General features: G+C 38.7%; 1 protein-coding gene across 1 annotated transcript in view; it reads left to right on the forward strand.

The window, feature by feature from the left end:
* Positions 1-27,863, forward strand: part of LOC137982138 (uncharacterized) — a 211,591-nt gene that overhangs the window by 156,257 nt on the left and 27,471 nt on the right. The window contains exons 33-54 of the mRNA XM_068829205.1: positions 10-224; positions 2,314-2,628; positions 3,453-3,773; positions 5,405-5,570; positions 6,018-6,199; positions 7,562-7,876; positions 8,817-9,110; positions 13,693-13,870; positions 14,652-14,857; positions 15,675-15,938; positions 16,572-16,619; positions 18,244-18,389; positions 19,142-19,480; positions 19,752-19,852; positions 20,115-20,207; positions 21,578-22,101; positions 22,463-22,681; positions 22,756-23,088; positions 23,578-23,835; positions 24,202-24,401; positions 25,360-25,708; positions 27,231-27,353. Of these exons, the coding sequence (XP_068685306.1) occupies positions 10-224; positions 2,314-2,628; positions 3,453-3,773; positions 5,405-5,570; positions 6,018-6,199; positions 7,562-7,876; positions 8,817-9,110; positions 13,693-13,870; positions 14,652-14,857; positions 15,675-15,938; positions 16,572-16,619; positions 18,244-18,389; positions 19,142-19,480; positions 19,752-19,852; positions 20,115-20,207; positions 21,578-22,101; positions 22,463-22,681; positions 22,756-23,088; positions 23,578-23,835; positions 24,202-24,401; positions 25,360-25,708; positions 27,231-27,353 (5,189 nt within the window). The remainder of the gene's footprint in view (positions 1-9; positions 225-2,313; positions 2,629-3,452; positions 3,774-5,404; positions 5,571-6,017; positions 6,200-7,561; positions 7,877-8,816; positions 9,111-13,692; positions 13,871-14,651; positions 14,858-15,674; positions 15,939-16,571; positions 16,620-18,243; positions 18,390-19,141; positions 19,481-19,751; positions 19,853-20,114; positions 20,208-21,577; positions 22,102-22,462; positions 22,682-22,755; positions 23,089-23,577; positions 23,836-24,201; positions 24,402-25,359; positions 25,709-27,230; positions 27,354-27,863) is intronic.

The raw sequence follows: 27,863 nt of genomic DNA on the forward strand, positions 1-27,863 counted from the left end.
TCATTTTAGAGGAGGAGTTCATATTTTTACTTCGATGCGTAATGGAAGGGAAAGGCAAGGCCCCCTGGAAGTCTGTGGAGTAATAAAAAACGAAACATGGGTTATTCAAGGTAGCGTCTTGAATTTCACAGCAGATGTTTTTCGGTACAACTCACAAGATCTCCAACGCAATTCTTTCTTGGTACATTACAAAACAGACTTTCAAAATCTCACAACCATTATAGGTAAGTCACAGGCTTTTTTTTTTCTTTAATATCTCCAAAAAACTGAAAGAAACATAACGTCAGTTAATCAATCAATCGGTCCGTCACATAATTAGTCGGTCCATCACTTGATCAATCAATGTACTAGTCAGTAGTCAGTTGTGTCAGCCAGTCAATCAATCAATGGCCGTTTTTTATACTAGAGACGCAAAATCCGTCTGTGACAAACGTGGACAAACGTTTGTTCTGCGTCTGTTTAGTGCGTCTTTCAACACTTACTAAAGCGGATAGTTTGTTTAGTCGCATAATGCGCGCGTCTAGTGCCCGTCTTTATACTACATAGTCGAACTAAACAGACGCAGAACAAATGTTTGTCCAAGTTTGAACCAGACGAATTTTGCGTCTCATATAGTTCGTCCCTCTTTACAATAGTCGGATAAAATGACAGACGGATAATTTGCCTCGACGGATAATGCATCTCTAATACAAAAACGGCCATTGACTTAAAGTAGCTTAAACCAGTTTCAATAATTTCAAGAGATCTTGTTATTAGAAGGATTGACACTACAACACTTTATCATGTAACAGAAATGTTATGATACCATGTGAAACATGAATTATTTCTGAACAAGATGCACTCATTTTGTGAAATAACAAGTTACCATGGCAACGAAAAAACCTTGCAAAAACACCCTACATTTGGGTTTAGTTGCTTATATCTGAAAAACGAACACGGTGACCCAAACTTTTTATTACACTAAAGTGGCAGGCCAAGATGAAATTCTCTACAAAGTTTAAAAAAAATTCTGTGGAGCGGATTCAGAGCTACCTTAATTTTCAGTTACTTACGGTGGCTCTGAATGCGCTTTGGGGAAAGTTTCATTCTGGCATGCTGCATGCATCATTCTGAACACCGCTCTAGGACTTAAAACATGTTATCGGGTATTTCGGATTGATTTTGTCACCTTACGCCGCTCGCGTCGCAATAAATAATTACAAAACAAATTTTAATGAAGTACATTCGATACTGATCTCCGTTGTTGGTAAAAGTACTCGTTTGTCTTGTCTTTGAAAATTTGAAAAAAAACAAAACAAAACAAAACAAAACCAAAACAAAAAAATAAACACACACACAACACTATTCATTGAATATACTCTTCCTGGCAAATTTGTTCACTGAGGCTCTGCTGCAAACGTTGCCGGTAACAGTCCCACAACAACTTGGGTATCGTTTAATCCGGGAATGTTTTCAGGAATGCTTTTAACTGCTAACCAAGCAAAAACAGCTCATTCAAAAGGTTATATGAAACAATAATTAGAATTCCAAACAAGTCGCAAAATAAAATAAGTAAATATGCAAATATTAATTTTAAAGATATTACAAATGTCGCTCTGCTGACTGCGAAAGGACATCAGCAAACTCAGTTTTAATTAAAAGTATGAGGTATCTCAATGAATTGATTTGGGCTTTCAGTGATCTCGAACTAAAATTTCCATAATTAAACTGTGATTAGCGGATCAGGTCTTGACATTTTCTTGAATTGATTGTCGGTCCAACTGCTCAGTCTTCCAGCCCACGTTGAAACGCTTGCGAATTGCACTTATCGACAAAATTTGTCGTCCCTAATAAACTATGATATCGTGGCAGAAATAAGAACCACTAAGTAAGAACAAAGCCCGGCGGGTGTCTACGATAATGAATGATTTAAAAAAGGAAAAACGCACCTATGGAAAAATGGAGGTTTCATATTATGCGAGACCTCCGTATCTGCGCGGGGTGCATCTCGGTAGAAAAAGAGTCTTTAAATCAATGGATCACAATTCAGAGCGACATTAAATAAATTTACACTTCCTTTGTTAGTCTTTTAACGCAAAAGTCCCCTTCCTTTTATAACTTGGTTCTTCTTCTTCTCTCGATAGTCGTAATAAAACAAATCGGACTCCCGTTTCGCGGTAGTCCGATTTTGTTATCACTTGTACAATTACAGACCGAATGGACTCCACTCAGTCGTATTACCATTTCGAATAAGTGGAAAAGAAACGGGCTAAATGAAAAGAAGAGACCTTTTTCTACCATTTATCAAATCTAATTATTTTTTGTTCTACCCAGGCGAAGAGAAACACCTGTGGTCAGGAATGCAATTCAGCGGTAGCGAGTCATCTATTGACCTTTCTTGGACACCACCTCCGAGCAGTCATCTAGGGGTTTCTTCCGTGCAAAATTATGTAATCTTGTACAACAGCAATCCAATAAACTCCTCAATAGCAGCATTTAGTACGCTTTGGTTGGCAGGAGATGAAACCTCTGCAAACATCGTAGGACTACAACCTTTTACTAACTACAGCTTGATTGTAATTGCCATCCTGGATGATAGTAATAGGCGAATAAACACCGGATGGATTCGAGTACAAACGGAAGAAGGAGGTAAGATAAGCAAACATCATTCTTGTTTCGACCAAAGGACAAAAATACAAACATTAGCTCCCGTTTTGAGTAGAACGTATTTTGTAGTGCGCTCAACTCAATCGATTGCGGAGCAATAACTATGACTTCACAGAAGTTTAGGCTTCACGAGTAACTACCGTTTTAATGCTCAGAACTGTTTCGTATGGTACAAGTACCACACTCATCAGGCAATTGTAACGAGTGAACTGTTGAAATTGGAAAGCTGGCAGTTTAATACGGAAATGTCAATGTTTGCTAGAAAGAACTGTGTAGCTTTAACAGAAGAAACGAATTAGCAAGTTCATGCCCCCACAGAAACCGATATGTACTCCGGAACTTAAGAGTAACGTAAATTTAAAATACGGAAATCTAATCCCCTTATACCATGTTTTGTCACCTAGCGGCTCCTTAAATGTAACGCATCTACTATAGCAACCCTTGAAATTTCCGTATTTAACTTCCAGCTTTCCAATTTCAACAGTTAAGTCGTTAAAATTGCCTGATGAGTGTGGTTCTTGTACCATACGAAACAGTAATTAAAACGATGGTAATCGATTTAGTCATTTAATTAGCTGGAAAATGAAGACATGGAGTCTTCGAAACGTCGCGCAATTCTATTTCTATTCTTAAATGTTGTCTCTTGTATCGTAAAAAAAAATGTTTTTTTTTTCCTGAATCCATAACCAAGAATTGAACCCAGTTACGATAAGATCGGTTTTCGATTTTAATAGATTTTCATATATGATACGTAAGTCAGTCAGTCATGATCAGTTAAGTCTCACATGCACATGATTTCGTTTTAGTGCCCACAAGGAACCCTTACATCTGGTATGCTCGAGCGATCAGTTACAATACAATTTGGATCAAATGGGAAAGGCTTTTGCAGCGCTATACCGGTGGTATATTACGAGGATACAAAATATATGTCTCACTTGGCTATCACTACCACTACTATTACTACAATCGACGTTGCTTTAGCGTTATTAGAAGTATAACTGTTGCCGCTGACAAGGACGAAATGAGGATATCTGGACTTCGATCTGATACTTATTACTCTGTATGGGTTAAGGCAGTTACATCTAAAGGGGAAGGAGGCTATGAGAATCTAAGATCAGTAAAAACGAGTAAGTCATGATGATACTAAATGTAGACAATATTCAAAGTCTCTATATGGAACTACAAAAATTTTCTTAAATCTTAGTGCATACCATAAAGGAAAAATTGAGCTTTTTTTTTTTTTACGTGCTTTGATTAAAAGTCTGTGAACTGATATTTAGTTTTTGGTTATCCCATTCTTATGGTAGAGTTAATGTACGAACTACGTACACAATCTTTAAATACAATTTGAACTAAGCTGTTGTCTACGCATATTAACCATCCATAGTAAGTATATTCTGTGTTTGTTGGCAAGCTGTCAGTCATGGTATGTAAACACGATATATACCTCATTATGAAGCAAGAGTGAAAAAACCTAAAAACTACTTGTTAACGGCATCCAGAAACTCTAAATTAACATTTTTTTTAAATTGGGGATTTGATTTTTGATATGCCTTCAAGTGTATGTAAGTGATCGTCGATGCTTATTTCCCTTTCGTAAACGGTCGTTGCCATTTGAAACGGTCGATGCCATTTTTCAGAACGGTCGTTGCCATTTGAAACGGTCCATGCCATTTTTTAGCTCTGAATTACACTCATTAGGTCTAAGAACTCAAAAGGTTGCGGACACTGGGAGTCGTTTCTCGCTGGTCATATGAGTTAGGGTTCGGATTAGGGTTCTGTTTAGGGTGAGTGCTAAGAACCCGACTTCGAGTCTTGAAATTTTCGGACTCTTTTTTTCCTCCAGTTTTTCTTTTATAATTTTTTTTTTTTCCTTTTTTGTCTTAATTTTTTAAATATTTTTTCTTAGTTTTTTTTTTTTTTAATTTTCTTTGAAGTGAAGTGTGTAGGCGACCGGTATAAATGGTTCTGAGAAAGTTCTGAGAAATGGCAACGACCGTTTACGAAAGGGAAATTTGCATCGTCGATTTGTATTTTAAATTTGTTCTAATAATCAGATTCAAATACGTTTGACAAGTGAGGGAAAGTTAATTACTTACTTACTTACTTACTTACTTAATTAATTAATTAACATTGAGCCCTTTCCTGTACACTGGCAATGCAATAGCTGATGCAGTCACTCATACTGAACAAAAAATAAATAAACTTCGGTCAAAGAAGCTGCAATCAGGCACAGAACTAGTTGAGACGCTCCCCGGAAAACGTTTTCGTTAGGCGCAAAAGTTTGTCAAACTCCTATTCTCGTATTTCGTCTCTGTCCCCCTTTTTAATGTTGTAATCACGGGACAGTTTCCACGGAACGTGTTTCAACATTTAAAAGGGGTAGGGGGGAGGGAGCCGGAAAAAAAAAGGATACTTTTTTTTTTCGTCAAATATATCAAAACTTTTCTCCCCGATTATCGCTTTCTAAACAGCACCGACAGTTCACCTCACAACTTTTTCTTTTTTCCCATACAACAGGCGCTGTTAGATATCTATATATATTTTTTCAGATGGTTTACATTGGGACGAAATAAGTTAGACCTTCCTCAATGCTATCCGTCTGTGTCACGCTAGATTCTAAAGTTACGTTTCACTTACTTGCTTTTCGTCAACTGTTACTTTGAATGTTTAGAAAACAAACTGACTTAGATTAGAGTTGTCATTTTCTTTTCGCTGTCAAGTGCATTGAGAACTAATTTGTATCCTTTCTTCTTAGGATGCGGAGCAGCCATACACAAAGGTTCAGGTATCATTCAAAGTCTCGGATTTCCTTACAACATCCAGTATTCGGACTGCACTTGGGAGCTTCACCCTGTAGGTGGAAACAAAAGCGTTCTTCTTACCTTTGAACGCTTCAGCCTCCCGCTTTCTTTCAGATGCGAGTACGTAATGTATTTGTTTGTTATGGCTTCCGTAAATCATATTCCACACACAAAGTATGGAGGAGACAACCCAACGATTAGAGAACCATACGGCGAACTGAGGGCTGGTCGAAATTAAACCAATAAATCACTTAAAAAGAACCCACAGGCTCGTCAGTGAGACACATCAGTCATGACTAACCAAAATTAAACCAACTTGAAAACATAACAAAAACCAAAGCAATTAAGCGCTATAGATCGTCATTTGTTACCTCAATGGTCATCACTGTACAGGAGGTAGAGCTATTTGACTACCTTTGTTTAAAATAATTATGTAGTTGAAGGATTTAGTGAAATACTAACAGTCTTTCCTTAATTACACCACTTGTCAATAATATGACAAAGTAATTGCATGCTATCAAATTTAGCATACTTTCGATGGTGACTGTTTTTTGTTTCTTTTCTTAGAAACTTTTACGTGTCTGTCAGAGATCAGGCTGATGCCGGACTGAACCTTCTTTGCGGAGAGAAAAGTACATTTACCATATTAGCAGACAAATTACGCATCGATTACAGATCAACTCGCTATACGAGTTCCTGGCAAGGATTCCAAGCTCGCTATGTCATTCTCAATGATTCTCTTACAAATGGTAAGGATTTTAGGAAAAAGGCACAATACTCTTAAGCTTGACATAACGCATGTCTCGGCATTTCCTACTCTCACCGTGAGTTGTGTAATAGCGCAGCTCCGTTTCTTATTTTTACAGATGCGTATTTTTAAAAAGTGGTTTAATCGATACTTCCTTTGTTCAGGAATGAAATTGTCAACTGGAATTAAATAATAATTATCTGTACTCCTTTGGAAAAAGTTGATTTGTTTGTTTGTTTTGCTCTAAAAAGCGAGCGAACATGTACTTTTAATCCGTTTGCCCAACTGGTGTTCTGATAAACAGTAATCGCAATGAGTTCTCGTAAAATTAGGGCGAAATTTCACTAGCTTGTGATTTCAGATGTTTGTTTAAAGCACCTAGAGGTAATTTAGTGTTGGATCGGATCTTTTTTGAAGTTCGTCCTTTCTTGGTTGGATTGCCGAATTTTGCCGATGCTTGTTCCAAGCCAAGATGGCGTGTTTCACTGAAATAAATCAAAATGTGAATGATCTCATTTTCAGAGATAAAGTGGAATAAAGTGGTTTCTAATTTTAGCGTGATTCCTATTCGCTGGCTATTGACAGTTGACTCTGAAATGGCTTTTTTTTCCTTTTCCATTCGCTCGCTGAGGGTGTGCTTGTTTTCTTTTATAACCCATGTGGTTCAAGAAAAATTCCTTGCCAAACTGGTGAATTCCAAAGTAAATTTCACGCGAAAAACCGATATCGCACTCATCGCTTCGTGATTCATGCGATATCGGTTTTTAGCGTAAAATTTACCGTGGAATTCACTAGTTAGGCAATGAATTTTTTCTATAGAGGAAAGCAAAGAAAATGATTTAAATAAGAAGCAACCGGAAACATCAAAACGCGGACCATTCGAAACCTTTAATTTTTATTAACCCTACAGGCAGTACGAATAAATAGCCAGGGAACTCGGCTTTTAGGCTTGGCTAAATCAATATATTAAGATACAGTAGTTGAAACTAATTATTATTACTTTCTTGGACCTATTTACTCAATTGCTATACGTATTTCACAACTGAAGATGGGCAGTAGTAACCGCCGAAACATGTCTTTTTGAATTGTACATCTCACCTCAATACACTTTGATCGAGTACTGCAATTCCATTTACCTTCTTTCTCCCTTTCAGTCAAAAGTATTTCAAAAAAACAAAAAAAAGGTGTTAAGTAGGCACATAATCCGGATAGTCAGGATAAACACTTCCCGTCCGACATATTTGATGTTTTTATCTTTTAGCTTTTCTGTCAAATCTTGTCACTCCCTAGAGACATTTCTAAGACCAACATTATCGATGAATCTTTGGATCAACTTGTGATTATATTTATTTCCTTCATTTAGCCCCGCAAGTCCAGGACTGGAACGCCAATATCACTATCATTAATTCGTCAATCATAGACGTCACGTGGGCCACCTACGTTCCTGACAGCGCTTACTCTGTACACATGTATGCTGTGATGTGTGTACCGATCTCTTATGAAGCTGCTCCAATTATACTGGCGGCAAACAATACTCAGAGAAATTTACAAGTACGAAAGCTAAGAGGATTTGCTGAATACAGTGTTCAGGTCTTGGCTTTGACAATGCAGACTGTTGGCGGAAAGTTGATGAGACTGAAAGGAAGTCAGAAACGCACCATCATAACCGAAGAAGGAGGTAAATATGGTTGAAATTAAAATGTATTGCATGTGTTGCTTGTTTAAATAAGTTACACTGAAAATTTATCTAATATGTTATTTTGCATTTGCCTTTCTGGCTGTAAATAATTTGGATATTTAAAAGCGACGAAATGCCCTAAAATTGCATTGCAGGGAGCAGTGCGTGTTCCTAGTAGGCCTGTCTGTTTTTTTTCGGCCCTGCCCACGCTAATGCGTACGTCCCTCATACGGGGATTTTCCCGTGCGGACCATATGATAAACTGAATTATTCAATTCGTTAAGGGCTTTCAATTTACTAAAGCATCATGCAGCTCATCAGAAAAAAGTCCAGAATAAAATACTATTGGAGGAACAAGTAGCTCAAAGCAGTTGGAAGATATTATCCACATATCCTTTCTTTGGATAAAGCGTTTGCTATTTTTACGGATGCGTGTTTTTAAGTAGATGAGATTCTTCTAATGGTAGAAACTTCTTCATCACATGTTAATTAAATAAGTAGGGGCTTAACATTTCCTTTATTCCTTCCTTCTTTTGTTCACAAATGAAACTCGTATTTTTCTCTCGACTGGATGTAAATAAGTAGTTAAATTTGTTTGTTTGTTTGTTTTTTTTGCTTAGCTTACGAGGTAGTTTTATATTCCGCTCGGCTGACGGCTCTTCCACGCGCCTTAGCAGTAAATTAAGAAATAATTACATTTGTATTTTCAATTTTCAAATTGCCCGAGTAACGAAAATTTGAAAACTTTGAAAATATGTGTGAAATTAATCTCAAATTTTACTTGCTCCCATGTGCATACTAGCAAGCCATTTAAAGCTAAGGAAATTACAGGGTAGATAAATCGTAAAATCTTTCTCAGCAACGAATCATTAGTGGAAAGGTTTTACAAAAATATGGTACCACCACACTACCTTTGTTGTTGCTGTTGTTTTCGCTTCAGTTCCAAGCAGATCACCTGGTAATGTAAGTACCCTGAGTGCGCACGAAAACGCCATAACAGTATCTTGGTCCTACATACAAAATGGTACTGTCAACGGAGTTTTAAAAGGATACAAAGTTTTTTATCGCAGTGTCTATGACGACGGAAATTATTCAACGATTACAATTGGACCGTTGAGCCTGCAAGCCATAATCAGTGACAGCCTGAGTTATCTTGATATCTACGAAATCAGAGTCGCTGGGTTTACACGTGCTGGCGTCGGGGAGATGAGCGAGGCTGAGTTCATCCGACCAGGTACCTAATGTACCTAGGATTATAACGAGAAAATAAAGCAAAAAGCCTTTGAGGGTCATTCTAGGCTCCTTGTAATGTATAGAGACTGTCTTAAGAGATGTTCTATCAATCCTAGAAGAATTTGATCTGTTCGGATATCTTTGCTGAAACTTAACGTGTCCCAAATTTTAGAGAATGATACCTTCATCTCAGAAACTGCTTGCTGAACGTTACCTTTTAAGAACTTCCCGGCAAACTATTTGCTCACCCGAAACTCTTATGTGCCAAAAGTTGAAAAAATTTCCTTCCGAAAACTTAAGGGAGTACTTTCCCCTGGTTGCGAATCTGTTAGGTGATGTTTCAGTAGCGAAATCTGTAGCTGCTTGGCAATGTAGAACCGAAATTTCTAGAACAGTTTGACTCTCCTGAGCACATATCACCGAAGATTATCGTTGGGTGCCCCTGTTATAACGTGACGCACCATCATGCACCTCTTTGTCGCAGAAGGAAAACTCATTCAGATAATTTAAAAAAAAAAAAAAAAAAAAAAAAAACGAAATCATATATTCACGCTAAGACAAGGTTAACTGCTTTTATGACTCTCGAAACATTCTGTTATAGGATAGAGTAGGAAGAACTTTGCGAAATAAAAAAAATGAAGAGGGGTGATAAAAGTGTTAGCAGACAATCTGTACTCAAGGGTCAAACAGATTTGGATAACAAGAAACCATCACCCAATACATTAGGCTCCCCTAGACGTGTCAAATATTTTTTCATAAGACTTTCAATAGCTAATTACTTGCTAATACCTTACTTCTTCTTATTAGTTCCCCATTGCACAGCAAAAACATTTATTTACATAACAACAATTGCGGGTGTACATTACCTTCAGTTCGAGATTCCTGTTCCTGAGAGCTGAAGAACTCATTTTAAAATGTTATTATTATTATTATTATTATTATTATTATTATTATTATTGTTGTTGTTGTTGTTGTTGTTGTTGTTATTATTATTATTATTATTATTTTCATTCCTTGTAGACTCAGGCAGGATGTTCAGCCTGGTGTTTATAGTCCTTGGGAGCAGGTTACAACAAGTCACCACAGGTCCCAGGTCTCTCTTGTCCTTCTTCTTAAGGCCGATTTACACGGTAAGACTTTTGTCGCATACGACAACGGCTTACGACAGGTCCACGACATGATTTACGATTGTTGAGTAGGTCAGAAAAAATGTCGTTGCATTTTAAAACATGTTTTAAAACGCTGCGACAATCGTAAGTCATATCGTAGGCCTGTTGTGAGCTTGTCGCATGCCACAAAAATCGTACCGTGTAAATCGGCCCTTACAGGGATAGTACTTTCCTTATCATCTTTGCTGTCCCTAACAATGCTGTTTTTTAGATAACTTCCAACCTCACCTTCACACCGATTCGCCTCATGTACTCCTTAAGTTGACTGACACAGCTCCAAGGGCCCCAATGACAACAGGCACTACCATGACTTTTCGCATTTGCCAGACCTTTTCAATTTCATCTTTCAGTAGTTGGCATTTCTCTACCTTCTCAAGTTCCTTATCCTTCACCTTATCATCACCTGGGATAGCAACATCAATTATGACAACCTCTCTCTCCTTCTTATCAACAAAGACAATGTCTGGTCTTCTTGCCTCACACTGGACTGTGAAATCCCACAGTATCTTGAAGTTTTCACTTTCCACCTCCGGCTTCTGTTCATACCAGCTGTTAGCTCTTTCCAATCCACATTTCCCACAAAGTTGCCAATGGATATACCGTGCCACGTTATCGTGCCTTTCTTTATATTCTGTCTGCGCCAGCCTACCGCACTCACTCACCACATGGGCCACCGTTTCTCCCTTACTTCCGCTCATTCTGCTGTGTGATCGATGTGAAATCTTGTATAATTTGTTCTCAAAGCTTGCTCCTGGGCGCTACATATAAGGGCCTCAGTACATCCTTTCAAATCTCCCTTTGCAATCCACTGCCAAGTTCTATCCCATGTATCCTTTTCTGCTTCCATTCATTCTCAGTCTCCTTTACTTCATTCACTTTGTTCTCCTTTGGGTCCACAGCCTCCGAGATCTTGACTACATTGCTATCTCCAAATTTCTTGAGTAAGGCTTCTTCACTATTTTTCACATACCAACTCAAATTGTTCTCTTCTCTCCTCACGCAGCGCTCTCAAAACTGATCAGGCCTCTTCCTCCCTTCTCTCTGGGTATACGTATATTCTAGTAACATCACTTATAGGGTGTAGCTCCTTATTTATTGTCATGATTTTTCTAGACTTCCTGTCTATTTCCTGAAGTTCCTCCTTATTCCATTTAATCTTTCTTGCTTCATACCTCATGAGTGACACAGCCCAAGTGTTTGCTGCTTTGATCTTGTTCTTACCATTGGGCAGAGATTTCATGACAAGGTTGAACCGCCATAAGTACTCTGTTCGGAATATGCCTTTTATTTCCCTTTCCTTAAACTTGTCCAACTCTAGAATGCCCAGGTACTTATAACCTTCGTCATCAACGTCCTTATCGTCAGTCCATTTATCAAGTAAATACCCTCACTTACACAACTTTCCCCGCTTCAGCACTGCAACACCACATTTCTTAATCCCAAATTCCATTCCTATGTCTTGGCTTAAACATTGTACCGTCGATACAAGACTTTTAGTCCTCGCTTTATCCTTGCTTTATCCTTGCCGTAGACCTTCAAGTCATCCATAAAGAACAAATGATTTATTTTGACGTCTCCTAAGGTATATCCAGCTTTGACATCCTGCAGGATCTTGGTCAAGGGTACCATGCAAACAGCGAAGATAAGGGGAGACAGACTGTCTCCTTGAAAGATACCCCGCCTAATATCAACTGAGCCAAGTGACTCTCCTTCGGTCTTCCAGATTACCATGGATTTCTACAGGAAACTTATTCTATTTCCCGCTACCTGCGCCATTTTTAAGCTTTCAATAATCCAAGAGTGAAGCACCAAATCGTATGCTTTCTTATAGTCTACCCACGCCATAGCCAAGTTCTTGCGCTTTCTTTTGCAATCTGCAAGGACCATCTTATCAATCAACAACTGATCTTTTGTGCCTTTACTGTTTCTCCTACACCCCTTCTGTTCTACAGGCAAAGAATCGTTTTCTACAAAGAATTCATACGTACTATCAGCTCTGATCCCTGTCATCAATTTCCAAGCAAGTGGTAAACAGGATATGGGTCGATAGTCATCAACAGCACTACCTCTTTCTTGGTCTTTCTGACACAGCACAGTCCTTCCAGTTGTCATTCATACAGGTATGGCGACCCTATTTGTTGATCAAATCATTCATGTGGTCTGCCATTGGTTCATGTAGTGCTGTCAGTTTCTTGATCCAGTAGCCTTGGACGCCATCAAGGCCAGGTGGCTTTCAATTGGGGATCCTCTTTGACCTTGACCAGTTCAGCTGTCATTACAATGTCCTCCTGTCTAGCTTCTACTCTCTTTTTTCTATCAACTCTTTTAACCATTCTGCATTTTCATGGTGTAAAACATCCTTACCCCAAATGTCTGTCCAAAACTGTTGGCTTTCCTCAGCATCAGGTCTAACTTCACTGAAGTTGCTAGATGTTCCATTCATTTGTTGATGCACTCTCTTTTGGTCTGGTGGAACAATCTGTTTACTTGATATCGATGAATCCTTTGTTCATACCTTTTCAACTTTGCAGATTTAGCCTGCAGTCTTTTCTTAAGTTCTTCAATTACAACCTTTTCTCCTTTCTGTGTGATGTTATACTTTCTCTCCAACTTGGTATATAATTTCCTTTCTTTTACGTTTCCCTTGTTTAGATCTTTCGAGGATGTTGACATGCCTCCGTAACTCCGCAATAGAGTCTTTGATTCTCCTTTTCTACTGAGGCTCTTTGCTTCCTTTTCCCTCGCGACCACCCGTTTTGATCCCAACTTGTCTTGCTATGTAGTTTGCAGTAGCATTAATCGCTTTATTGGTGTCAGTGATATTGCTAGTTTGTATCTCTGACACTACTCTATTCACCTTCTTCGTCCATTCTGTCAGCACATTCCTGTCAACTCTCTTAAAACCACACCTGTCCGCCTCTCAGAATCTCCAATATGTCCTGTATCATTTGCTTCTCCTCATCATTCCTCTTATCATTATCTATAATCTGCACATTGGCAACTCCATTTAGTTAATCGACATTTTCAGGTTTTGTATTTGTACACCGGGCGTCCTGTCCATCTAATTCTTCATCTACTGTAGTCATTCTTCTCCTGATTTCATTTAACTCGACAGAAGTAAACCACTTATCCTTACCTTATTATTATTATTATTATTATTATTATTATTATTATTATTATTGTCATTATCATTATCATTATCATTATTATTATTATTATTATTATTATTATTATTATTATTATTATTAGCATTGCCCTTAGCCTTGGCACTGGTGTCAGTGTCAATGTCAGTATTAGTGTCAGTGTTAGGATTCACCTCATTGTATTTATGAGATAAAGACAATTGCCACAATTGCCCATAGCGTCACCATTTATGAACTGTGGTAATTACTTTTTTTCTAATAACCCTTGTAGGCTGTAAAGGCGTCCTTCACAAGAAGATGGGAGCAATAAAAAGCCCAGGTTTTCCAGAAAACTATCCAAGTAACCTGCATTGCGTCTGGACTATGAAACCTAAGTTATCTCAGTACCGACTAGCAGTAGCCTTCGATACTTTCCATACAGAAGATATACAAGGGAGAGACAAGTGCACGTAAGTTTGCTCAAAATACCCCATTTAATATGACAACAAAATACGCTATTATGTACCTTTTCGCGCTTGGTAAAGTATTTTACGGCTTTAGCAGCTGACTTTTTCCAGCCGGCTTTAAAAAAAGTAACGCCATCTTGCTCAAAATACAAGAAACTAATTTTTCTTGCTTTAGTTTTGTTTTTTCTTTTATTATTTTTTTTCCAACTCGGAAAATGGCTATGCCATGTCTCAGTTGTAGGTCACTCTCTCGCTCCTTTGCTCCTTCGATCTTTCGACTCAGTGCATCACGCTAGGCATATATTCTGAATATGTAAAGCTCCGTACAATTGTTGGGTGCTACATTTTGCACCCGCTTGCATACCATGTTGCATTTTTTGTTTGCAGTTGTTGCGAAAAGCTTGAAACCGATCAAACTTTTGAGCCAACAACTCCCAACATTGCTTTTACGCGATCCCCGAAGCATAGCACATAGCGCGATCCCCGAAGCATAGCGCAAGAATGTTGGATCCGTTTGCATTGCTCTTCGAACATTGTTGGGGCCACGCACGCGCATTAAGAACGGTCTCCTTGGAGAGAACAACGCATTAACTACGCGTCACAGCTCTTTTTTTTTTCATAATAGCGTAAAATGTAACACAGGTGTCATGCTTACATTTATGTTTTGGAGCTTTCAGTAACGTTTCCTAACAGATGAATCAAAACCATATACCCCCGACTGGCTTTCCACGTTTATTGGCTCATGGCCACTTTGATTTTGTTTTGCTTTGCTTGGTTTTTGCAGGGATTTTAGGAATGATTATATTCAGTTTAGAAATCTGAATAACAAGAATTATTCCAGCCCAATTTGCGGACATAGGAATCAGTTTGCTTTTGTTGCTGAAGCTAATGAAAGATACCCTGCTGCAATCCTTTTTCAATCCAATAACGGATTGGAAGAGGAAGGATTTAACGCCAGCTACTTTGTTGTAGATCCATCTCCAAATATTAGTAAGTAACTATCTCCAGAAAAGCGCATAAAAATTAACCTTTTTCCGGATACAACGGTGGAGGAGGAAACTATCAATTGCGCTTCAGGAATTGGAATCTCAATCTAAATTCTATAAAAAAAAAACACTGCTGATTTGATTAAAAGAGCGATATTTTAATTGCGCAAAAGTGATGTACTAGATTTCCCAACCTTGAAAAAGTATTCACTAGAGAAAGTCATCGTGTTTTAGTGAGGATGATCACAGCAGACGTTAAGAAGGACTTGTGTTTCCATTTTTTCTGCTACAATTCTGAATCAACTTCCGAGCGAAAGAAAAAAAAAAAATCAGTTTCTTTTGAATAGAAGGTAGGAAAACAGAATGCGCATAGGCAACCAACGGCATATTTCGGTAGATATCTGTTCGGTGGAGGCATAGTTCGCTTAAGGCTTTTAGCGTCGAATAAAAAAATTGCACTTGGATAAGATTCCCAATGGGAAAATCATAGCCCCTGAGGTTTTCTCGGAATGGCCGTATTTGCAGTTTTTGGCACTCAAATACGTCATCTAGCATTTTCGGAAAGAAAATAGTCCCCTAGAAAGTTCGCGGAAAGTTCATTTCAACTAGCGTTTTTTTCGAGCAATTAAAATTTGACCTAAGGAATCCGAATAGATCAAAATCTTCTAGTTAAAGAAATCACTTTAAACAGACTTAAACACGGGGTACTTAAAAATGCCTTTATACAGCTCGTTGGGTGCCCCTGAATGCGGAAGCTGAGAAATGTGCACGTTACAGTGTAAGTGGACTCTTATGAAAAATGTTAATTTTTATTATATCAGGTGTTCAGGTTCTTTATGGAAGCCTCAAAAGCCAAGAGGTTACATTAACGTTACTACCCCCTGCCAATACCAGGATTGTGGAGTTTGTTGTGTTTTATAAGCCTTTAAATGACAATCACGAATGGAAATTTATCAGGACGGTATTAGCACAAGTCACACTGCGTTCACTGCGAGCACTTACTGATTACAAGGTGATGGTAGTTGGTTACACATCAAGCCAAGAAACATTCGGAAGCCAAGACCTTACATTTACAACTTTAAATGGTAGGTAAATGAACTACAATGGTGCAGACACTTAAAAAATACGTAAAATATCCTTTGTTGTAGTCAACTGTAGACTCGCTAACACAAGGAAAGGTTACGTTTTGACGATCGTTGGCCGTGTAGCACTTATATTTCAACAGACTTAACTGAATAGAGTGTAATGTGAAGTGCCATATTTGTACCCCATATGAACCATGTGATGGAAATGGGCCCACACATAAGGGGTACAAAACTAGCACTTCACATTTCACTCTCTTCAGTTAAGTCCGTAGACTCACTAAGACTTTTTGTTCATGCAGTAGCCTTCTGCTACGATATTCGATCGTGGAGAAGCCGCTTGTAGACACGCAGAACCCAGGGGTGTTGGAAACAAGAAAAAAACTGATTTACTATAAGCGAGCGGATTCCTAACTTACACCTTACGAGAATCTCCGTAAAGCAGACTTACAGAACTTTGACTCGCTCAACACGGCCACAGTCTCTTGGATTAACACCAAGCCCAGAGAATGGAATGAACAAGGCCTTTACCACACTTTTCCACAATCTCCATCTATTAATGCATGCATTCAACTAATATCAGTATTGAAATATCTCCTTTAGTTTGCATTTATTTTATTTTATCTCACATTTTAGCGACAACGGCTAAAACTACTAATATGCCAGCCACCACACCGACGCAAGGTTAGATGAAAGCTTAAGGAATAAAGAATTAAATATGGTTTCGCTTTTTGGGATTGTACGGGACCGCAAATGATCCCCAAAGTTTATTTTAATCGATACCAGGACCGCAAATGATCCCGGAACGCAAATGATCCCCATTTTGGACCGCAAATGATCCTGAAAAAAAAGTGAGAAGTGAGTAATGGTATAGAGGGTGGAATAATCACTTTTAAATCATGGCTCACACAGGTTTCTATCTCATTATCGTTTTCTAGAAAGACTGAATTTTGTTTTATACCACACTGTTATAAATTTGCCGCAACTTGGACGCAATTCTAAACTGAGTGTGACCAGGGGCCCATGTGAGAAGATCCTCTTTCGATCTTCCTAGAAAAATCGGGTCTGCCAGCGGCCTCGATTCAGGGACATTTCTTATTGAGCATGCATGTCTTAAAAATTCAAATGTATTTGAGTGTGAGTCACGCGTGACCAGTAATTGCAAAACGACGAAACGCGAAAAAAAAAATAATAAAAAAAATAAACAGTCCGGATATTCGAACAACTCTGGCAAACACTCGCAGTGTTCAAGAAACGGGCCCCTGGTCACAATAAGTTTAGAATTGCGTCCAAGTTGGTTTTTGATGATTGTATCCGATAATTAAACGTGGCAAATTTATAACAGTGTGGTAATAAAGAAAATTCAGTCTTTCTGGAAAACTGTAAGGAGGCAAAATCCTGTGTGAGCCATGATTTAAGGTGATTTTAATTTAAAAAAAGCGCTCTTCACGTTAATTCTCTATCCATACTATTCCACCCTCCGTGCCATTCCTCGATTTTTTTCGGGATCAGTCGCGGTCCAAAATGGAGATCATTTTCGTTCCGGGATAATTTGGGATCATTTGCGTTACAGTTTGGGGTTAATTTGCGGTCCTGGGATCATGTGCCGACCCGTACAGACCCCAATTTTGTCATCGGAATGGACGGACAGAATGAGTGCGTACAAAGTGTGTTATCGTGCACCTCAGCCCGCGAAGCTCGTGACCCTGCGCTGGGATCAGGATTAGCCATCTTGGATTCCGTACTTTCTCAAGACCTCAGGAAATAGTCCAAATTGGATTAAAACAGGACAATATCTTTTCACGTATTTAACATTTTCATAAAATGGCAAATTGATGAAAACATTTAGGTTGAATTCTCGTTTTTATTGGTTTCAATAGAGTTTTGTTTCCACGAACGCACTTCAATCTAAGGGACAACTTAGTTTTATCATGTTTCTAACAGAATAGATTGAGATCAACTTGTGCCAGGAAGGATTTACACGCAAGCGAGATATCAGAATAAATTCAGTGAACTGTCAAGTATTTGCATGAACTATCCTTCTTGACTTGTTTTGATTATGGTTTGTTGTTCCTCTGTATTACAATCGGTTATTTCGTACCAATTTGATATATCCATGGTTCGCTATGGGTGATATGCCTTTTTCAAGAGATATATTTAAGGATGTTATCTCACGTCAAGAGACTTTTAACTGAATAACGTAATAATTTCAATGGTCAAAACTAAGAGCAAAATACGTTTAAATTTGGTAGAAAAGACTGAAAGCAATTACATTAGCGACTAACGTGTTGTCTATATTAAAACCTAGATCCAATTTCCCTTATGTACCCCTATGGAGATGCCGCAGGGGATTCTTCTATCCCACATATCATTAATGTACGGAGAAGGTGTTTGAAAATAGCTATTCCTGATGGGGGAATGGCATTTTTTGGTAAACGGCACACGAAACTTTACGTAAGTATAATACTAGTACTAGTTATGCAACGGTTGAAGTGTTTTCAGATAGCGCATCACATGACTGACCATTTATTCTCGCCTTAAGGCTCGTATGTATGCAATGTGATTTCCATGGTATATCACAAAATAGCATTAGATAACTGCCTTACACCATGTCATTCAAAAACATAGGCCCATACAATCAATGAATGCACGATGGTAACGCACGCAAATAGAGCATAATACAATCCGACCAAAGTACAACCGCTTTATTGTATTCTAAATGGCTGTGTATAACTTTCAGTTAGGCATGAAATAGTTATCCAAAGACATATCGAACCGAAGCTTGTCAATTTTTTCGTCTTTAAAGACATTTAAGTCCTTGGCTTTTGCTTCAAGAAGCTCGTCTCTTTAACACCTTATACCCTATCATGATTAACTGTGATCGATCTTTAATGTGACATTAGCGTTGACTGGGTAGCAGCGATAGATCCGTCAAAACAAAGGGCTACCAGCTATGCATCCATCATAAAGTACAGTGCATGGCATTCCTTTCAGGAAGAAGGAAAAAAAATCGGAATTATTTCCTGTCAGGAAAGAAAAAAAGGAATTTCAATTCCTGGGACTAAGAATATCTATGTGTGCCAGGTTGAAGTATATACTCGGGACGCATAATCGGTAACTATTTTCAGAACGATTGGATCAAGACTTATCAGTTCCTATTTTCCCAAAACATACTGAGAATTCCTTTGTCTGTAATAATCCCGCAGATCTGCTGCAATGGAGCAATCCAGTTTGAAAGAGAACGTATGAACCGATGGCCATACAAATTTGGGCAGAGATATTGGCTCAGATATGATGCAATGTTGGCCCCATATTGGAGCAACGTAGACTGCAGTGGTTCTTCTATTGATGGACCTCCAAAAGTGTTTTATCACGTGTACTCTGACTCCATGCCAGGTTCAAACGAAACGCTAAGTAAGGCAACGAATGATGTCAATAAGCTTCTCACGAGGCCTCTGGCAACGAAGTTTGAAGCAACTTGGGCACTGGTTGTTACGTGGGAGAAGCTACACCCCCAGCATTATAGCACGTTTTCCGACAGTTTGGTGAGATGTGTATAATATATACTCCGTTGTCGTATTTACATGCAGATGAAAAGAATTCAATTTGTGTCACAACGACGACGCAGTAGTTTATATCAAAGAAGGATCAAAGAAGGTTCAATGCTTGAATTGCCTGTGTGGGCTGCCAGGTCAAAGACGGTCTGACCAATGCAATGCATGTGATAGCAACTAATATTTGCATCGCAGACGTAAACGTTTTGCTTTGACTGCACATCTTACTACTTTTTGTCTATCTTGTTTTTCTTCTTCTAAGAAAAACACGTTTCAGGCGGTAATTATTACTGATGGAGTTTACTCGTTTGCCATGTATAATTATCCCGAGCATGGTATACAGTGGTCTGCCCCAACTGATGTGTGAGTACCACATTTCTTGTTAACTTAAATGCAAGCTCTGTATGGTTATTGATTTTTGCAGTCTACGGGAGCATCGATGCGCTGATGAACAGTGCGTGAGTATTTGTTAAACACATGTCGGACATTAAAAGCTGTTACATAAACTGCCAATTTAATTTTGTTCAAAACAAAATTAGTCTCCCAAATTTTTGTAATAAGGAGTAATGCACATCCGTGGTTACCGGCGTATTTTCATTTTGGGGACATATTTTTGTTTTGTTAGCTCCAACTATAAACACTACACGAACTACAGAGGTCTTCCAGTTATTGGCTGGAATGCAGGAGACAAAGATGGAACCATTTTTAACTACGAAAGGTATCATTTCAACATGTTCTGTTTCTTAGCTTTGCAGCTTTTATGGCCAAAGGTTTTCTGATTTTCTTTCAATTACGCCAAATGTTGTTAGCAGAATAATGCATCACTGCGACAATCATCACTACATTTTCACTCTTTCTTGATGTCACAGGATAATGAATAGTTTCCTTTTTGGGGCTTGTATTCCCAGTGGAATTTAACAAATCGAAAGTGATTCAGCACTGTCTGTACTCTTATCGACAACGATATTAGTCATACAGTGGTCAAAGGAAAAATATCTTAAGCGAAAAACTTTAAGGTTAAAATGTCTAAATGAAGGGATGCCCACAAATGGCATCGAAAGCTATCTCTGAATACGTTTCATCGCTTTTTAACTGGACAGCAAGCCATATCACGCACGCTACAAGAAGACAGTTCAGTGACAGGCGTGGTGGCCTCATGGTTAGTGCGCTCGACTCCGGATCGAGTGGTCCGGGTTCGGGGCCTGGCAGGGGACATTGTGTTGTGTTCTTGGGCAAGACACTTTACTCTCACGGTGCCTCTCTCCACCCAGGTGTATAAATGGGTACCGGCGTAAAGCTGGGGGTAACCCTGCGATGGACTAGCATCCCATCCAGGGGGGAGTATAAATACTCCTAGTCGCTTCATGCTAATGAAACCGGAGATAAGCGCCAGCCTGATGAGCCTTCTGGCTCGTAAGCGGAGACTTTTTTTTTACAAGAAGACAGTTACACTTCAATAAGTTCATTTTAACGCATCTCGTAGTGAAACTGCTGTCTTTCCTTCAAGAAACACTTTCCTCTCATTTCTTGCTCGACTGAATTATATTATAAATACAGGAACCCATGACCCGGAGCCTACAGCTCCCATACTGGGCCTATGTAACGGCTTTTTTACAGACCGATCTATTTTTAGACTATCTTTTCCGGAAAAAAACAAAGGCAGTTCCGGTTCGGTGACCCTACGACGTCAGCTTAATTTCTTGTAATTGGTCATCGGGCTCCTGTGGGAGTCTCAGCGGGAAATTCAATCTAAAAATAAATCGGTCTGTGAAAACGCCGTGACACGAACACAGTAGAGTTGTAGGCTCCGGGTCATGGGTTCCTGCCTTTGTATGATTATTGCTGAGCGAATAACATTATTCACTGGTTATAACTCTCTCTTAGTTTGATTAGCGTTCGTATTAAAAAATATATATTTTGTTAAAAAACATTATAGTATTTTACAGTGTTATCATTATTATTATCATTATTATCATTATCATCATCATCATCATCATCATCATCATCATCATCATCATTATTATTATTATTATTATTATTATTATTATTATTATTACTATCATTATTATTATTATTACTATTTTGCAGATCAGGAACAGTATTAACAGAACGCATTGACCGTCTTCCAGGAAATACAGATATCATAGGAAAGTGGTTCTTCAGACTCGAAAATTCTAAGGGAGAACAAAACGCAATACTGAAGTGCCTCCGTTGGTTTAAAAACCAACCTGACCCAGCATCTTATTCCGACGCAGTTGAACCGTGCCCGTGCACTATAAGACAAGCTTGGTTCGATGAACGTTTCCAGAGGATCATGCAAAAAGGAACGAGTTCTTATTGTGTGTACACCAGATTCCCTTCCTCTGCCAGCAGAGGACGAGAGTGTTGCTACGAAATCAAATTCAATAGATTTGGTGCCCTAATAACTGGATACCCAGATGGAGGTGTCATTGATCGATACCACAGGTTTGCTACTAAATCACTGAGATTGAAGCATGAATTCAGTGATGTCCTGGGCAAGAGATACTGTTGTGTGGAGTCCAAACTGTGCAATCGATTTTACGAGAAGCGACCGTCTGAAGGCTGCGAAAAGTACAGGCCACCCGTGTGGAGTAAGTATCCCTTTTAACGAATCAATCCCCAGAAATGTATCAATATCAGTAGGATTTGGAAGAAGCTTATATGAGCCCCACAACCTATTGCCGTTTGGCGATCTTCTTGTCAGAAAAGTGCGCATTTTCAAACCTCCCTCGGTACATCACTGTAGTCTGGCCTGTTACACATTTCAGGAGGCTGAGTGGTCGACGAGAGCAAGCTTTCCCTAAAGTTTCTTATTATTATTACGAAATGCTTTTTAGTGGCCTAAAGCGTCCCGTGGCACGAATCACGACTGATAATGGGAGTGATGATGATGACAGCGATGATAATCGCATTTCATTTATGAAACATGGCAAATATTTCAATTCTCTGCAGGCTGGTTATGGGGAGATCCTCACTTTGTGACCCTTGATGGAAGAAACTATACATTCAATGGCCTTGGTGAGTATACCATGGTAGACGTGAGTAATGGACGCTTTCAGCTACAAGCTCGAACAAAACTAGCCAAAGGAGGAGGAAGCGCTACTATTTTTGTTGCAGCTGTGGCTAAAGAAGTAAATGCAAGCGCTGTGCAGGTCTCTCTTAAGGAGGAAGGTTAGTATTGTTTTCTGCAACTTAGGTTTTTGTGTGTGTGTCAGTTTTAATGTCTGCCATATTTTCTTTTTCAGGAGGCTTAAAGGTGTTGGTAGATGGTGAACAATTTCAAGACTTCGAAACTTTAACAAACGTCAGTTTAAACTTGAACGGTTCAGTGGCTGTATCACGTCCTGAAAACCAGTCGTTCCTTGTTACATTTCCGTCTGGAATTTCTGTAAAAGTAACGGAAGTTGCAAAATCACTGTCAATTGTATTTGCTGCTCCTGAGGCATTCAAGAAATTTACTAAAGGCCTTTTAGGAACTTGGAATGATGATCCATTCGATGACTTCTTGAGACCTGATGGTACAACCCTCCCTGCCAACGCCACTGGAAGAGAAATACACTTTTTCTTCGGGCAACTTTGTAAGTAACATTAGCCATGAGCAGTTCCTGCTTTAGCTCGTGTTGCCGGTGGTAAATAAAGAGATTTTAAAAGTCTATGAAAGTACCGCAACTAGCTCAAAAAGAACTTCCGTAGAATTTCGCCATAATTAACGAATGTTATTGCTGACTGAGATAAGGAGGCAGGGTGCGAATGATAATTGTTGTAAGCTCAGTGTTCTATCGATAGGACGGCGTATTTTGGGAAATTCCTTATTTTGACAAGACCATCTCAACCTTCCTTTAACTGTATTGTAGAGGGTTGCAAATGTAAATCATTTTTTAAGAAAAAAAATACTGTCATAGAATTTGTATTTTTGATCCGAGGCTTGCAAACAGGTGGTGGAGTTGGGAATGGATGCCATCTCTCTTAACATTATATTAAAAGAAAAAATCACATTTTTTTATTTCGCATAATATTACGCCAATTGATGAGATGTTTAGCAACAAATGAATTTTTGTATTTCAAAGGGAATGTTACGGAAAGCACATCCATATTTGCTTATGATCCTGGGGAAACCACTAGCACATACTGGAATGCATCATTTGTGCCTATTTTCGTTGATGAAAATATAACTTTCGTAAGTGACGCTTTGAGGCAGCAAGCAGACGCCGTGTGTCAAGGAGATGTTAACTGCTTGTTTGACATAGCTTCCACTGGTGACATATCTGTGGGGGAGAGTACGAAACATGTAGCTGTGCAGTTAATAAAGGAATCTGAAGAATTACGTAAGTTGAGATGTGATTAGTCAATGTCAGAGCATAAAGAAGTAGCTTTGATTCAAAGAAAGACTGACAGATTGTTCAAACTGTTTAACCTAAAATTCAAATTGATATAGTGGATCAGGACTAGAGCTTACTATAGTCTGATAACAACAAAACCACTAGTATAGCTGTTAACAGAGACACTATCTCGACACCACGGAATCCACAGCTTTACATTGTTCGGTTACAGTTTTGGAACTCGCTTTAGGCATATTCCTACATTTTGTTCATTAGACTACGCAAGAACCTAACAAATACTTTTTTCCCATATATCATTAGGTAAAGTAAAAACAGAACGTTTCTGTTTAAGTTAATGTTTGTCTTTATCAGACAATTTTCCGCCAAAGATTATATCTGGACCTACCGAAATTGACGTCACTGTTAACACAACGGCCAGTATAACTGTTACTGCAATGGATCCCAACAACGATTCTATGACATTTAGCGTCCATGGCAGTCTTCCCAGCGGGGCTAGGATATCAATCAACGCATCCTCAATAGCGCTGACATGGAATGTAACCACTGACCAGGTAAATACACAAATATAAACCGGTGTTCAAGAGAACTTGCGCAGCAATTGTGGAATTATTGATATTATCGAACGAAACAGTCATAGGTGGTTCTCATTGCTGCCATGGAGGTCAGAACAATCAAATTTTCACCTTTTGGAAAGTGAAACTCTGATTTTACGGAAATGATTATTCTTGTCTTTTACCACAACTGTGGCCGTTTTGAACACTACCAATATACTGCAGAAACTTTGGATAGTACAAAAGGGCCTTAGAGACAGCGTTGTTAACGTATTACATTTCTCCGAGGAATTTCAACAATAACCTGTACCATTATGACTTTCAAAGAAATTCAGAAGCTTAGTTGTTGTTGTTGTTGTTGCTGTTGTTGGTTTGTTTTGGTTTGTTTGGTTGTTTTTTTTTATCTTCGGCTTGTCCTGAAATATTGTTTTCCGCTCGACGGACAGGGTATGAAAATAAATTTTAGTTAAATGAAACTGAAGGAAAAACAGAAAGAAAAAAAGAGAAAAAAAACCAATGGTATGTGGTTCATTACTCAGTTAACATTCTGCTCAAAAATGGTCTTTTGGAGTGATTACGCTATCGTTGATTTGTACAGTAGTTGGAATTCGTAGACAACCAACTCATTTTCAAGTTGTATACAACAATATTTTCTATAAGACTAAGTGTAGTATTGTCGCGCGTTTCTACGAGTGGTTTATGTGCTCATTTATCAACGCTGAGGATGAACGCAAAGGTGAGAGACTTGCTGTTCTCCCACCCAACCCATGCGATTTTGTTTTTTTGGCTTTTTTTTGTTTTGTTGTTGTTGTTTTTTTTTTTTTTGTTAGGTGTTTATGGCAAGTATACTGACTTCCGTTAGTTTGAACAAGCAGCCAAAGATCGCAATCTTTGGTCAACTCTAATCAAACCTCACATTATTATAGTACCCAAACTCCCTCCATTTTTTTTTTACCAGATCGATGTGGAATTTGTGATAGTCGATGACTCCAACCAAGCCACGGTTCTTCGACCGGTTATAAACCTCTGCGCATGTCACAATCAAGGGACGTGCTTCTCTATGGAGGAAAATGACATAGACACTAATATTGGCAACAAGAGTGAAAGATTCAATGTACTACCTTGTGTGTGTCAAAATGGATATACCGGTGCATTTTGTGAGGTAGACCTCGATGCATGCGAGGAAAATTCTCAGCCATGCCATCCGGGTGTCCAATGCAGCGATTTAAAGCCTCCCGCAAACGAGTCAGGCTTCGAATGTGGTCCTTGCCCAGTCGGTTTAACTGGAAATGGAATTGAGTGTACAGGTAAAGGAAAAAAAACTCTTGATTTAGTAGCTTGGATAACGTCTCTTAACTTAAAGCGTGCATCTATCGTAAGAATGTAATTTTAACGCGTCACTTTAATAGCAACGTTGTTTTGTTGATCCCAGATATTGACGAGTACGAATTAACACCTTACATGCTTTGTATTGATATCGCTTCCAGCGAGAAAAAGGAAATAATAATAATAATAATAATAATAATAATAATAGGTACGCAATGCGAACATGTGTGGGCTTTGCTGCTAGCCCCAAAGATTAACCACACTTGCATCGCATCCCCTCAGCCTTTCCCTTATACTCATCCCCTACTTTAGACATTGTACTCTTTACTTATCCATCAAAATCTTTTTTATTTAGACTGTGAACCCCTCCAGGGAAGTCTGCTAAGACTACTATGATAAAAAATCACTTTTTTTTTCTTCAGATTTTGAAAGTGTGGTTGCTCAACACTTGAGTGGCAAAATTTTAAGCTTTGATTTGTACCCAAAGGCTATTTACTTTGAGTTTAAGGTTAGGATTTCACAGTCCGCCATTGCTCACGTTCCAAACTGACCGATTGGACCTTAGAGGGTTGGATCTTGGGAAAAGCGGCGTCATTTACTCACTTGCTTAAAATTTCAGCGTGCAAATGCAGCTTATTATATGTGCAAAACACGAGTTTAAAGGGCCGCAGAGAGTTATGGTACTACGTCATATCTGTCCTTACCCTGGGGGTATGGCCTTTTTTGTTTTCTTTAGACGTGTTAAAGAGTGGCTCGTAACACAATAACTGGGATTCTGCCTGTATTTCTCACTTCGTTTGTTCATGTAATTTCAATTATACTGGCAGGCTGCTTCGCGGTCCTGGTATAATTGGGATTAATAAAAATTATTTCAATTGGTCAAGTTCAATTTAATGCGAGCACAAATATATTTCATTTTGTGACACCTATCGGACACTTTAAGATTTCGTTGTGCAACCCGCACATTTCAAGTCACAAATGTTGGCTTGCAAGAGTACTAAATGACTCCAATGTGGTGTAAGCCGCACCGAATCTTCCGGCCGATGAATGTTGGCTAACTCTCCTTCAGGAACACCTGAAAAAATAGCGAAAGAAACGAAAATTGCAATCGGTTTTGTCCTTAGGACAAATGCAAACAAATTCATAATTTCAAACATTCAGTACCAGCCAAAAATAAAAGAAAACTTATCTCGGTGTCTCAAAGCAGGAGAAAACAAAACAAAATTTTCTCCAAAGCAGCAAATCGTGGACACAAGTCACAGCAAACAGAAAGGCAACAAGATGGCCGCCACTTCTTTTCCACACGCTAGTTCCCAAGCCTCTAGAAACTCTTAGAGATCACGTGTCCATTCTCGTATACCGACATACAAATACCTCAGCAGCAAACTTGGTGTGGGCAAAGGCCCCCCAGAAATTTGTTCACAATGTTTTGTAAACGCTCAATAAAGGTAATCAAGGGTTTTCTACATGTTCGTACAAACATGGTGTACCATTTTTTTCCAGATGTGGACGAATGCTCGAAAAACAGAGGAGGTTGTCAGCATAAATGTGTGAACACTCACGGATCTTTTTTGTGTGAGTGTGATCCCGGTTATTCTTTAAATCCAGACAAGAGGAGTTGCAATGGTGAGTGAAACTTCCAGGTTTTTTCAAAGGGGTTTTCATAAAATAATGCAGAACAATTTCAGTGTATCTTATGTTAATTGTGTTAGATCTTAAAAGAAACTTACAGAGACTGTGTTGCAAATGCAGAAATAAGGAGGCTGTTAAATGTGCTGTAACTAATGCCGTAATTCGCAGCAAGAATTAAACAGGTCTAAATTTGAAACAATGTACTAGTATCAACTACGTTTTGTTATTATTATTATTATTATTATTATTATTTATTTATTTATTTAATTTTGTTTTAATGCGTGTGTGGTGTGTGTGTCAAGACATAAAGGCGGTTTTCCACCTTTTCTGCAAATAAACTTAGCAATAGCGCTTTGTTATCGATATCTTGAATAAATAATATAGCCATCCTCGTCAACTTCCGGAAATATCCCCTGATTTCACAGGCGCCCCAAGTTCACAACGCGATTTTGCAAGGAGAAGTATTATGTAATATACAGATTTATCCAAGCCTAAAAGCGGAGC

Source organism: Montipora foliosa, chromosome 13, assembly GCF_036669935.1.
Source record: "Montipora foliosa isolate CH-2021 chromosome 13, ASM3666993v2, whole genome shotgun sequence".
Taxonomy (NCBI): Eukaryota; Metazoa; Cnidaria; class Anthozoa; order Scleractinia; family Acroporidae; genus Montipora; species Montipora foliosa.